At 36.8% G+C, this 14,604-nt stretch overlaps 2 protein-coding genes across 2 annotated transcripts; both read left to right on the forward strand.

Annotated features, from left to right (window-relative positions):
• The first annotated feature begins 2,699 nt into the window (after nucleotides 1–2,699).
• Nucleotides 2,700–9,112, forward strand: LOC107770973 (mitochondrial import inner membrane translocase subunit TIM50). The gene is made up of 10 exons (XM_075227042.1): nucleotides 2,700–3,046; nucleotides 4,249–4,337; nucleotides 4,871–4,907; nucleotides 5,643–5,704; nucleotides 5,801–5,914; nucleotides 6,144–6,248; nucleotides 6,329–6,427; nucleotides 7,533–7,689; nucleotides 7,786–7,888; nucleotides 8,817–9,112. Exons 1-10 carry the CDS (start codon nucleotides 2,776–2,778, stop codon nucleotides 8,860–8,862), a joined length of 1,083 nt encoding a protein of 360 aa, XP_075083143.1. The 5' UTR covers nucleotides 2,700–2,775; the 3' UTR covers nucleotides 8,863–9,112.
• Nucleotides 9,113–10,226: 1,114 nt separating this feature from the next.
• On the forward strand, nucleotides 10,227–14,060 carry LOC107817346 (small ribosomal subunit protein uS10c-like). Its single transcript, XM_016643148.2, has 3 exons — nucleotides 10,227–10,627; nucleotides 10,739–10,786; nucleotides 13,558–14,060. The coding sequence occupies exons 1-3, from the start codon at nucleotides 10,415–10,417 to the stop codon at nucleotides 13,867–13,869; spliced, it is 573 nt and encodes a 190-aa protein (XP_016498634.1). The 5' UTR covers nucleotides 10,227–10,414; the 3' UTR covers nucleotides 13,870–14,060.
• Nucleotides 14,061–14,604: the final 544 nt, after the last annotated feature.

Here is a 14,604-nt window from a genome sequence, read left to right on the forward strand (position 1 = left end):
TCCCAAAAATTCAACTTTCGGCATTTCAAGCCTAATTCCACTACGGACTTTCAAATAAAATTTCGATCATGCTCCTAAGTCCAAAATCACCATACGGAGCTGTTGGAATCATCAAAATTATATTCCGGAATCGTTTGCACATAATTCGACATCCGGTCACTATTTGAACTTAAACTTTTAATTTTTCATCAAAATTTCATATCTCGGGCTAGTGACCTCTAAATTTGATTCCGGGCATACGCCCAAGTCCTAAATCACGATACAGATCTACCGGAACTGTCAAAATACTAATCCGAGTCCGTTTGCTCGAAATGTTGACCAAAGTCAACTCAATTGAGTTTTAAAGCTCTAATTCATATTTTAATCCATTTTTCACATAAAACTTTCTGGAAAATTTTACGGATTGCGCACGCAAGTCGAGTAATGGTAAATAATGCTTTTCAAGGTCTTAGAATACAGAATTAATTATTAAATTTAAAGATGATATTTTGGGTCATCACACCAACATTTTGGGGGAAAAAATGACTTCTGAAAATCGCCTCTACCCGTTTGGTTCTTGAAAAATATTGAAGAAATGGCTTAAACCCGTGTTTGATTCTGTTTTATGCACTGGGCGACAGTGTGCATCGCGTTCGCGAGGCCACTGTCGTGTTTGCGAAGGGTACTGGCTGCCAAGCCTTCGCGTTCACAATGGCTATTCCCCCTGGCCTTTGCGTTCGCGAGGCATTGCTCACGTTCGCGATGAAGGAACGACCAACCCTCCCCCAGGTGTGCCTAACACTACACGTTCGCGAGGAGCTGGTCGCGTTCGCGAAGGGTAACGCCCCAATCGCTTCGCGTTCGCAACAAAGCCTTCGCGTTCGCGAAGAAGAAAACTTCAGGTGCCCAGTTTAATCTTCGCGTTCGCGAGAGTACCTTCGCGAACGCGAAGAAGAACATGCCAAAACACGTGCTACAACAAAATACGAGATTTTCATAGTTCAAAACATCCCGTGGTCTATCCGAAACTCACCTGAGCCCTCGGGGCTCCAAACCAAACATGCACACAAGTCTAAAAGCATCATACGAACTTGTTCGCGCGATCAAATCGCCAAAATAACACCTAGAACTCTAAATTTAGCACCAAATCAAATGAAATTCTCAAGAACACTTTAAAGTTCATATCTTCTCAACTAGACGTCCGAATCACGTCAAATCAACTCCGTTTCTCACCAACTTTCACAGACAAGTCTTAAATATCATAATGAATCTGTACCGGGCTCCGAAATCAGAATACGAACCCGGCACTAATAATGCCAAACATCAATCAATTCTTAAAATAATTAATTTTCAGACTTTTAATTTTCATTAAAAATTAACTTGAGTTAGGAACCTCCGAATTCGATTCCGGGCATACGCCCAGGTCCCATAATTCGATACGGACCCACCGGGACCATTAAAATAAGTATCCGGTCCCGTTTACCAATAATGTTGACCGAAATCAACTAAAATCAACTTTTAATGTATAAATTATTATTTTTATTAATTTCCAACATAAAAACTTTTCGAAAACATGCCCGGAATGCGCACGCAAATCGAGAATGGTAAAAAAATGAGATTTTTAAGGCTTAAGAGCGCAAATTCAAGTTCTAAAACATAAGATGACCTTTTGGGTCATCACAATTATTAATCACTGCATAAACAATATATGTGCGCTATATACACACATGATTAGTATGTATACCGAACGACCCATTTGCTGATAGAATTAATCATGAAATTGGCATTTTGCAAGGTCATTTTCTTTTCTTCAACCTATAATCATGTGAGATTTCAGATTTGCAGCAATGGAACCAAAATTCAGAGGTTTTAATCATACATTTGTTGAAAGCAAAATACAGGATTTTGTAATTTTCCCTTTGCCTATTGATCTAGTTCCTCTAAATTCAATAATTTAATTATAGCAAGCAGCTTGTAAGAATAACCTGTTCTTTTATATTTGTCACCTCTCTTTCTTATTATGAAGTCTCAAACATAATATTGATGTCTATTTATTGAGATAAAAGTCTCTTTTTAGTTCAAAACCTAACTTCTTATAAAATGTAAATGACTATTCAGTAAACTTCATCAATACCAATTTGTTTGATATTGTATCCTTCTTTATCAGTATAAAAAGATTGACACTTCTCTATAACTAATTGTTTTTAATTATATCTTAATCATGTCGATGACATAACTTCTTTTAAGCTCAAAATCAAAAATAAATACTCGATATATGATACGTGCTGATATTTATATTTCATTAATATCTATCTATAGCCGAAATATCTTCTTTTAACCTCGTATTATGTTAAATTATACCAAACAAGTTGAAACAGGGGAAGTACTACTATTTTATTTTCACTTATGCACGAGTTGTTTTAACTGTACATGGTGCGGAAATTATCTTTGGGAAAAGTCGATTTTTTGACTATTAGTTCATGACGAATGTTTTTTAGTTATACGACCAATTTCAAAGAGATCGATAATTTTTTTGTTTCTCTTCAAATTGTAACGGATCATTATGAGATTATTTCCTCAATATTTGGGATGTCAATTTCTTTTCATAAAAAATAAGGCATGTTTATTATATTATTTTCAGAAAGGTTAAGGGGCTAAACTTAACTTTGTTCAAACCTCAGAGTTCAAACAAATAACTTTATTAAATAAAAAGGGCATAGCTCTAAATCTTCGTCTTCTTTCCTCAGTAAAACCTTCGTCCTCTACGCTTAAACCCTAGGTCTAAATTCCTCAAAAATGTCCGCTATAGCTCAATCGAAATCGCGCATTTTCTCAATAATTTCACGAAGTAATCGCCGATTTTCTTCAAATGTAACTACAGAACCTCCAAAGGAACCAATAATCTCTTCATCTTCTCTCCTCAAAGATCAGCCTCCGCCACCTCAGAATCAGTCTCCTCCTAATTCTGAAGCTTCTGGAACTGAGAAGAGTCGGTGGAGTTTTCTTAAGTACAGCGTTATTGCTGCCATCACCGGCGGTGTTGCCACTGCTGGTTACGCGACCTACGGTTGGTTTTTTTATTTTGAAAAATATTTCGGTTTGTTATTTGTATTATTTCCTTGAATCAGTTTTTTTTGGATGCTTTAATGTTGATACATGAATTGGCATCTGTATTCGAGCATGATTTGAATTTTGAAATGAAGTGAAATGTGCTGAATGAAGTGTAATGGATAATGGATACTTAGGATTCTTATAGTTGTTCTCAACTTGAAATCTAGTGTATATATGTGTGTGTGCACGCGCGAAGCAGTCACATAAGAAATCCTCTAAGAGTTCGCTAAAGTTTATGTGTGCCCACACGTTTTTGTGTGTGCGTGTGCATGTGTGAAGCAGTCACATAGAAATCCTCTAACAGCTCGCAAAGTGTATGTGTGTGTGTAACTGAGAAGAATCCATGAAGTTTTCTTAAGTATAGCACTATTGCTGCCGTCACAGGCGGTGTTGGCACAGCTGGTTACCGTACCGGTTCGTTATTTATTTGTTGCTTTTTAATTTATTTTGGGATGTTATTGGCATTGTTTCATTGTATTAGGGTTTTAAGACGTTTTAAAGTTGATATTGAAATTGTCATGCATTTGAGCATGATTTGGAAATGAAGTGAAGTGAGCTGAATAGAATGGAATTGATACAGAGCATGGTTGCCGACTTCCAGGAAAAAGAAAGTTATTGTATCGTTGATCAGCAAATATCATTTCATGTTTTTTGATCTGTATCAGCATAGCTCATTTCATAAAATTTTACTATACCAAATAAAACTAGTTGGAAGCACAACAACATGTTCCAGGTTTTATCTGTCCAACTTTGGATCTGGCTATTGTTCTATTCTCCCTGTATCTCTATATTTGCTTAGCGATGTAGTCATGCCTTTATAACTCTCCAGTTAGTTTTCTTCATGCGAAGTTTCAGCTGTGAAGCAAGTATAACTGCGTAGTTTGTAGCTAAATTTCCATGTGGTATTAGTTAACATGTTCGTTGGGGGAAGCCAAACTCTTTTACGAGATCATTTGTAGTTGCTTTTTGTTAGTTTATGTAGCTCAAGGTGAGTTTGGTCAAGTGTTAGAAATGGACTATATGTTTATATAGATTGTCTATGTGGAAACAGGAGGTAAGAGGATGATTCTTGGTAAAAGACCTAGTTGGTCTGACAGATTCATCAATATTTTCCATTCTTGACTTCTCGTACATATAATTCATATCCTTTATCTGCAGCATACACGTTGGATGAAATTGAGGATAAGACCAAGACTTTGCGTGAATCTGCGAAATATACTGTTGGGGATGATGCATCTGCTACCGACGTGAGTCTTGTCTTGCACTGCTTTATTTTTGCTTATTGTGAGCTTTTGGCGAATTTTTGCTTGTTTGAAATTAAGCTTTTGACACACATGTGCGCTCTCTCTCTCTCACACACACACACATATTCTGCTTGGTATGGTTGTGTGTGTAGGTTGGCTCTACTTATTGCAAATTAGGCGCTATGCACTTCTCAGCTTCAACTGATCAATTTGATTCATGTTTACTGTTTGTGCTTATTTTTTGCAACATATTGCTAATTAGCGGGAGCTTAGTGCACCGGGCTGCCCTTTTTTTTTTTTTTTTTTAAATTCCACTTATGGACCCCTCCAAATTTGGAAGGGAATCTAAGTGATATGACAGGATTTGTCAACGAACTCTAGAGCCTAAATCACATACTACACGAATAAACAGCTTATAGAGTATATGGCTGGTCTTATATGCATTGGTTCATCTTTTACCTATATAACTTTTTGGCAGTTGTATTTGAGCATGAGTAGAATAGAGAGACTAATTGTGTTTTCCTTTTCCTGTCCAGAAATTTCAAGCTTTATTATACTCCTCAGCAATGACAGGTTGGTGATGATTCTGACTTGTCTATGCTACACATCTCTTATTTTTAGTCAAGAAGGGGTTGGTTCTTCTTATTTGCGTGGCTTATTGTCCACATTCATGTCAACTATAAATTATGCCATCACAACACTTTGTATTTGTTATGTGTATTGTATACTATAATTTTTTTGAAACTGGAAACACAAGCTAGGTACCGAGACTATTATTTTAGACATCCTCGTGTTTTCAGCAATGCTTTTCCATTTCAATGATAGAACTCAAGGATTAGTTTGTTAATTTTAAATTGCATGGCATTTCTATGACTTGATCAGTGTATTGTGGCCTGCAAAAGTCTGTATTGGCTTCAGATTATGCATCATTTTCGGCACATGAAAGTTTCTGCTGCAGAGTAGGTGGATGTCTATCCTGCAGTTTGTAGTATAGAGTGTGAGTGATTTATGGTTCTATCCGTGCATTGACTTATTGGGGCTTGTGATTTAAAGGCACATGGATGTGGGTAGTTCGTGGGTTTAAGTATATTGCACATCCCACTGCTAGTATACAAAAAGTAAAACATATGTTCTACTGCTTAGTAATATGATGGGTTTTATTGGAGAATCACATGCTGAATACGTTTTCTTAATGCTGTGGTGTATGATGTTATTTACATGCGTTCCCTCCTATTTGTTAATTATTAACTTTACGCTCCAGAGCCTCTTTTTAGGCTGTTATATTGGTTCATTTCTTTGATATTCCAGTGCCCGCCAAGCTAGTTGAGTTTTACATTGACCTGAGGCGGTTGACAGAAGAGCAAGTTCGAGTTGAGTCCTTTACAGGCAATTTTAGTTTTTAATCCCTCTCTTCTTATGCTTCATCCTTCACCAACTTCACCTCAGATCTATTTCCTCTGTTTTAGGGTTTTATTGAACCAACATCAGACCAGCTCCTGCCAGATTTGCACCCACTGGAGCAGCATGTCTTCACGCTTGTTCTTGATCTTAGCGAGACATTGATATACTCTGATTGGAAGGTAGAAATCCAAGTCATGAACTTCTTGATTTTATTGTGAATTAGTGGCTTGGACTTGCTTTAATTTATTTTATGGATCATTATTAGTAATTAGTGCGATACTTTGGCAATTCATTTTAGAGTTTCCTTGTGGGTTTTCCTCCTGATATAGCTTTTTTTTCCTCAAAGCATTCAGATTTTCCATCGTTTAACTTCCTTCATGACTACTGACTTCCGTAGTCCTTTAAAAGCGTGACAGAGGCTGGAGAACATTCAAAAGACCTGGGGTTGATGCTTTTTTGGAACATTTAGCTCAATATTTTGAGATCGTTGTATACTCTGACCAACTGAACATGGTAACTTTCACTTCCTTCATAGTGTGTTCTAAGTGTTGTTTCAGTTATGCAATCAAAACTTCTGCTTGTGGTTTTTGCAGTATGTTGATCCTGTTATCGAAAGATTGGATCCAAAGCACTGCATCCGTTATAGGCTATCAAGAGGTGCAACTAGATATGTTGATGGCAAGCATTACAGAGTAGGTTTCTTAGCTTCATCCTCTAAATGTTCTAGATTAAGTCTTTGATTATTTAAATTTGTCACACTCTGTTCACTTAATAGCTGATCCTTGATATATGTTAACATTGTTTTAGTATGGCAGTTCTAATAGAAAATACCATTAATTGATTTAAGAAAAAGAGAGTGAGTAGAAGCATAATATTGATGTTGCATTGCATTAAGATATTTGATTAAAATTGAGAGTACAGGATAATGAAGAGCAAAAGGTGTCCTTCATCTGTATATGAGTAAATGAAATTTTGTGACAAGTATGTATTGCTTTTGCGCATTTGCTTCTTAAATCATCTCAAGTGGACAATTATGTACTTTGTATCTCCTTTTTTCGTCTTTCGCTGAAGACAGAGTGGGGGGTGTTATAGGAACTTAGGGGAGGCTTGATCAAGATTGAAAGAATCAAGAGGCATGAAAATTAAACAGGTTACGACTAGTTGATTTTTAGGAAGGCTGAAGGAGACAAATTGAAATACAGGATTCAGGAAGTAAAGTTAAGTTGTCCTTTGTCAGTTTTGCATAGTAAAATGTGATAGATTCCTATTCTACATCTCACTGAGAGGTTACAGCACAAAATACCCTGCTGAGCAAGGACCAAATCAGCTATGAATTTCACATATAGGCCGTGGTAATAGAAACTCCGTAAGAATCTAGACACTTGTAGACTTCTTTTACCATGCATAGTCGAAAGGCTTGAGCTTCTGGCTTAGTTGTCAAAAGATAGAGCATCTTTCTTTTTTTGAATTAGTGTGCAAATGCTGGCCTTCCTCTTAATAGGTTGTTTATCTCTTTACCCTAGCCTGTTGGAAACACTCAAAACATCTACAATTTGATCCCAGGGCTATTCTCATTCCTTGTCATCCTTGTAATGTAGATGTTTCTATCACCTGTATTCACTAGTGCATGTACATTCTCTGAGACATTCTTTAGCTTCTGTGAAAATCTATAAGATGTCTTTCTCGTTTTTTCTAGTCCTTTTAAAAAAAGTTCATTTTGCACATGTCTTCCCTTGTTCTACTTCTTGCAAATAGTAAAAATTGTGAATCCCTTTTTGGCGCGTGCTTCTTTGGCAGGATTTTTCCAAGCTAAATCGGGATCCATCGAGAATTATATATGTGAGTGGACATGCACTAGAAAGTAGCCTTCAGCCAGAAAATTGCATAGAAATAAAACCATGGAAAGGAGAGGCGGAGGATACTGTGCTTTTGGATCTTATTCCGTTTCTTGAATGTAAGCACATTCATAAGTACAACGTACCCTAATCTTGTCTTCACTTTTGGGAGTATGTCAAGGTCACTGTTAATGGCTTCTTATTTTTGAGTGCAGATGTTGCTAAACATAGGCCAGCTGATATCCGAACTGTATTAGCTTCATACCAAGGACGTGATATTCCTAAGGAGTTCATTGAGCGGTCCAAGGATTACCAAAGGTCAAGTTTTCCACTGTTGTATTTATTCGTTCTTGCTAGCTTAATTGCATTCCAGATCCTCAACACCTGGAACTTAGGATGCTTCTGATTTTTGTCTTGAATTTACTCATGAAGTTTGTCTCTTCATATCCTTCCCACGCCCTTTCTCCTCTTGAGAGAAACAAATGTTAGGAATACAAGACTTTATTGTTTGGGGTGGGGTGGGGTTACAGGTCTAATCTAACTTTACCTTGAACATTGGAAACATAAAGTGTTTCTTATTTGTCTCATAGTCCCCAATAGTTGTAGCCATTTGGGCTGCGACTTTTATATTCTCGCCTTTTTCTGCTTTCTCTTCTAGAGGTTGTTTTAATCCCCTTTTGCCCTAGTGGTGAGGGGTTGATGCATTTTTCCATATTTAGTATTCAGAGAGGTGGTAGTATTAACCCCTCCCCACCGCCCACCCCCCACAATAAAAAAGAAAAAAAAGAGAATGAAATGAGTGGTAGTTCGAAACTTAGTTGAAAAGAATGGTAAGTGGATTGAATGAGCTCCAAGAAGCATTGAATCTCCGTAAGGCACATACATTGTTTTTCCCAGGCTTCTAGTTAATTTATCTTGAAAGGTTCTCATTTATTTTGTTGGTAGGCTGTGCATTAGAGTTACAGTGGATATTTCTGTTAAAAGCATTTCTGGGAACTTTTTGTTTGATTGAGCATACTTGAGGTCTGCCACGCCCTAACTCAACAAACCTCTCTTCTTTCGAGCTGCAAACTGTGTGCCTCCTACTATATTCGCATCTGCACTCTGCTATAATAACTTCTCTTTCGTATTTCCAATACCGTGGACCTCTCTTCATTCAATTTTTTTTTAATGTTTTTGACCCCTTATTGAAATTATAGTATATTTTTGCTTGATTTTCTTAACATAGTTGGTCTGGTGGTTGCAGGCGTATGCAAGAGCAAAAGCAGCATGGTCGATTCTGGCGCCGCTAGCGATAGGAGTTGATGTGAGTTGGTTTTGAGAGGCAGAAATAAAAATTAAAAAAAAAATTCCTTTGTAAGAGTAGAACAGTTGATAGAAGGACGTAAAACTATAATCCCATTTTTGTGTAGCTAAGAAAAAGGATTTGTCCCAGTTGAGAAAAGTTAACTCTTCTAACAACATGACTATTCTTTTTCCCTTCCAGCAAAAGGCTTTTGTCATCACCTCTTCGCAATACTAGAGAATGACAATGTTTTGTTACCAGCTGGTTGCAGTCAGTACCTATTTTTTCTCTGAATTTTAGGACAGAGAGAGATATCATCGCATGATTCAACTGTCGTAATTCGCCGTATGAGGTTGACCTTTTCTCTTCCTTTGTCATGCTCATTAACATCTCATATACTCCATCCGTTTCAATTTAGACAGGTAGTTTGACTTGACACGGAAGAAAAGAAAGAAAACTTTTGAAACATGTGGTCTTAAAAGTTTAAGGAGTAAAAGCTTTGTGGGGTCATGACATTTTTGTGGTTATAAAAGCTTCTCAATAAGAGTAAAATGAAGAGTATAAAATTGAATTATTTTCTAATTTAGAAATATGTCATTTATTTTGGAACAGACTAAATAGGAAAGTACCTCATCTAATTTGAAACGGAGGGAGCAATTTCCAGCAAACATTGTTATAGCACTTTCAAAAACTTACTGTTTGGTACAATGGAAAATATTTTCTGGAAAACATCTTGTAGAAGAAATACTATCACTACTCTCTCTAACATTTTGAAACTATTTCAAAATGGACTAATAGGGGAATCGTATCTTCCCTTTTAATGGAGAATATTTATAAGAAAAATGTTTCTTGGTGTTTGATGGTAAGTGTTATTTTTTTGGAAACCAATTTTGTTTTACTTCGTATCACAAACAGATATCTTAAGTTGATGACACTGGAGGTAATTGTGCATATTTGAGCATGAATCACCATGTTAGTATTTGTAAGTATCAAATCTTAAAATCAGAATTTCAAGTGAAAATTAGTTTTAATGGGTATTTCAAGTGAAATGTTGCGAAATGATTTTTAACGTTCATAAACTTTTTTCTCGAGTTCGAGTCCTAACACAATTTCAACAATTATGAAGTTTAACTTCAATTGAAGTTATAAAATTCCGACCTTCGAGTTTGAAGTTAGGCTTTGGTAAAGTCTAACTTCAGACCTTAAGTTTGAATTTCATTTAAATTTTGGCAGAGCCTAGGTTTGAATTTGAAAACTTTAGACCCGCAAATTTCAACTTCAGACCAGCATGTCTCAAGTTAATTCTAAGGCGGCCAAATTTTAAAAACTTAAGGGGTTCTAAAATAGGCTATTTGTGCACTTCATAAACTTGGGCTGAAGAAGCAAATTGGAATGGGGATGGGAACTTATGAGGCCCAATTCTTTCTTCTTCTTTGGTTTTTTTGGCTGTTTTCTGCAAAATAATAAGTAGGAAAAAGAAAAAGCAAAACATGTTTATTTCTCTTTTTTGGATAAGCTCAGCTCTATCCCCATTGCTTATCACTGAGTAAAAGACCCAAATGGCAATTTCATCTTCTTCACTCTCAGCAGCTCTTTTTCCAGTGTGTAATTCGTCCACCATTTCATCCCAACCCAAGTTCTCTCTTCTTTCTTTGCCTTCAAATTCCGCTAAAACTAAAATACAGATTTTCAACCAATCAAAAGTGTCCACGTCTAAGGTTTTTGCTTCTCCAGAAGTCTTGGATGCCGAGAATGTCTCTGCTGATGTTGAGGTTTGTAATTTATTTGGCTAATTATCACTATACCAAACTATTTTAACCAAAAAATGTGCTTTCTTTTTGCATTATTGATGTTGGGTGTTCGTCATTTTTGCTTTCTTTTAGGATATTCCTGCTGCCTCGACGCTGAGTGTTGGTGTTGACGCTGATAAGGTAACCTTTTTTCTCTTCCTCTTTTTCCTCTGTGTGTGTATAAATGTGTGTGTGTGTGTTTAAAATTTTATGCTGCAGCCTTTGTGGAGATGTATTCTTCTTTTTAGCTGTTAAATTGTGAAATAGGATTGTTAAGTGTCCCACATTAGTGTAGAAATGGGGTTGTTATCTAGCTTTTGTTTGTTGAGTTATGCCTAAGGTCCATTTCTTTACATCGGACCAAAGCTAGACTCATTCCTATTCTTGATTTACATAATGTTGGGTCCCTGTGTTTTTTCTCTTCCTCTTTTTCCTCTCTCTGTGTGTGCGTGTGTGTATGTGTGTTTAAAATTTTATGCTGCAGCCTTTGTGAGAGATGTATTCTGCTTTTTAGCTTTTAAATTGTGAAATAGGATTGTTAAGTGTCCCACATTAGTGTAGAAATGGGTTGTTGTCTCCTTATATGGATTCATACAATCCTCACCTCTTGATCTAGCTTTTGTTTGTTGAGTTAGGCCCACTGTCCATTTCTTTACATCGGACCAAAGCTAAACTCATTTCTATTCTTGATTTACATAATGTTGGGTTCCTGTGTTATATTGTCCACGCTTCATATATGCGAATTCAGGATTTAAATTTAATGTGTTCAACTTTTAAGATTTTTAGCATTGAAATCGTTACATGTTTAAAAGTATGGGCTCAGATCTAATTTTTGTTAAGATATTAGTAGATTGAAAAATAGCAAAATAGCCTTTTGTTTTTTGTTTCTTTTTTGGTGTACTCACGAGGTCCCCATATGTATAGAGGATTGGGCATCTTTTCTTGAGAACCATATTTTGGTGTGGGTTCTCTTCTTTTTGATATATGGCTTGTATAGGGGGTTAGCCCCAATTGTTAATAATGTTATTTACCTTATCAAAAAGATATTAGTAGATTTTTACCTTATATCTATGCTTTGTGTCGAAAGTTAAAAGTTCAGATGAACCCGTAGCCATAAGGCTACATGTGCCCCTGACGCTCCAGATGTCCGGTCCTTGGCGGAGGGGGTCTTAAGTGTCTCACATTGATGGAGAAATGGGATGTTGTCTCCTTATATGGTCGTGGGTAATACTCACCTCTTGAGTTAGCTTTTAGAGTTAAGTTAGAGCCAAGGTCCATTTCTTTATAAGGAAATAGTTGTATGTTGGTCTAAATTGGAATATTTGTTGATGGTGTTCTGCTTTTGGCTACTGACTTTAAAATGGATCTGAAACGATGACATCCATTTGCTCGGTGCTGACAGAAACTAGCTTCATGGCGCGGGGAGAACATGGGACATAAAATAGGATAGGTGTATTGTGCATATTATATAATTAGAGAATTACAATGTCTGTACCATCTAGGAGAATACGAATAGATTTTGTAAGGTCAAGCAAGTTATTGCTATAAAAAAATTTGTTGAACATCGAGCTGGCTGCATTCTCTAAGTTTTGTTTGATATTAGAGAAATCTCCTTCGCTCTGCACCCACTCAATTCTATCCGTCTTTGCTTGTTAGGCTGCTGAGCAATTAAAACTAGGTAGTGCCTGTTGTTCTGTACGTGTACTGTGAGGTTAACTATTTCTAGCCTGTGAAGTAACTAGTAAGGCTAAGATTCATTTGCATCAAATTGGAAGTTTCTTATAGGGCTATGTGCAGTGATATGATAACCTGCTCAACAGCCAAGCAACTTTTGATAAATGAGATTATAGAGTGTTCCGAGGTTAGATTTCTCAAGTTGCTGAATGTGGAAACGATGGAACTTCCTCCCTTACTGAAATAACCTGGAGCTTTAGCAGTGATCTGATCACCCAAATCTCTTAGCTGTCCTTAGGTAATTGTATGCGTGGAGCCGTGGACTATTTTCCACTATAAGCTTTAGTTGTTGCCCCAGAAAAACAGAAGGACAGAAGTATGTCGAATTGATAAATTTGTTTGAAGGAAGCTACATCTAATGCTATTAGGACCTTTCACTATTGCATTTTGATGCTTCTTGAGTATAGAGACCGAGGTCATTAATATTCATAGCGTACAATCCTTTCAAGGCTATTTTGAGTTGTATTCGTTTCTGGATAATAATGTCCTATTGATCTTTCATTGTTTCACGTATTGACATGCTATTCAGTAAAAATTATTTGTTTAGAATTTTCACTTCTACCAAGACTACCTGTGTAATAGTTTGATTAAAGCAATTTTTGGTCCACTTGTTTGCTCTGGTGGTATTTTCTATCCTCGGTTGACAATCCTTGAATGGTCAGTCATTTGAGAAATCTGTGGAAAGCTGAAAAATTATTAGAATTATGATGGTACTGGACAGATCATTGTGTTCCCCCCTTTAATACACTCAGTTTATGAATTCTAAGGACCTATGTTGCTCATCAAAAATGCCGCCAGGTCTGTGTATGTTCTTCCAAAAGTAGTGCATTTTGGAGGATCCGACATGGGTGCGACAGCATTTTTGGAGAGTCCGAGCAACATAGCTAAGGACAGACTTCCCTCGATTTATCAGTCATCTGTGGGAATCCAAGGAAAGCTGGAAAAAATATTACTTTAGGATGGAGTTAGAAAGGTTACTGTGGGTTCCCCCTCAAACTCTAGATACTTATTCACTATGAGTTAAGCCTATGAACTGAGAAACATCCCAATGGTTGTTCTAGTTCAACATTAAGCTGGCTGTGCATAATCAAATTTTACTAGCTTTAGCTGGCATAAAAACTTGGATTTTTCTCTCTAACTATTGTTGGCATCATCTAACGATCTAGACATATTTCCAGGCAGCACCAAAGCAGAAGATTAGGATCAAATTGAGGTCATACTGGGTGCCCCTAATAGAAGACTCTTGTAAGCAAATTATGGACGCTGCAACAACAACAAATGCAAAGACCGTGGGTCCTGTACCATTGCCCACCAAAAAGAGAATTTACTGTGTCCTCAAATCTCCACATGTGCACAAAGATGCACGGTTCCATTTTGAAATAAGAACTCATCAACGCCTTATTGACATTCTCTACCCGACTGCCCAAACAATCGACAAGTTAATGCTGCTCGACCTTCCTGCTGGCGTTGATGTTGAGGTCAAGCTCTGAGAAAATCGCTTCTCCTCCTTGTAGCACTGTAACTCTGTTTATCTCTTACAAGTTTATTTTCAAGTTTTGGATTTTGTACCAGTACATGCCACAATATTTGTTGGGAAAAAGTAGGTAGATGCATATCTTTTTTTGTGTATTAATTTGGATTATTGGATTAGCAAGCACCTATTCAAGCTCGTTTCATCGTATACTGTTACATGTTACCAGATTTGGCTTTGATTATATGCCAGCTTATTGCTTGAGAATGCTGATGACAGTTGATGTGGAGATATAACTAAAAGTGGGAAAAATGGTTCATATGCTGAATAGGAATTACTGGTTCAGGTTTTAGTGTTTAAGTGAAAAGGACTAGAAATAGTTCATATGTTAAGAGTCAAAAACTACTGAGCCGAATTCGTACTATGTATGGTACATCTGCCCCTGATTTCGAAACCATTTTACCTCCGATACAAGACTCGTGTGGTGAGTCGAGAACCTAAATGTGGTTCTTTTGGTCAAGTAGGACTAAAATAAGTGTAAAAAAGAAAGAGTGACATATCTATATATAGTGCTCTTTCAAAGAACGTTATATGTAAAACGCTTTTAATAAAGGCGATATATCTGAAAGCTGATAAGACAGGTATGCATAGCGCGATATATAAAAGCGCTATGTATATACCGTGCTATACATACATAAAAAACGTTCCTCTTCCCTTTCCCCCACGTTTTGAACCAAAAGCTCCCTCCCCCATT

This window comes from Nicotiana tabacum, chromosome 12 (genome assembly GCF_000715075.1).
Source record: "Nicotiana tabacum cultivar K326 chromosome 12, ASM71507v2, whole genome shotgun sequence".
Lineage (NCBI taxonomy): Eukaryota > Viridiplantae > Streptophyta > Magnoliopsida > Solanales > Solanaceae > Nicotiana > Nicotiana tabacum.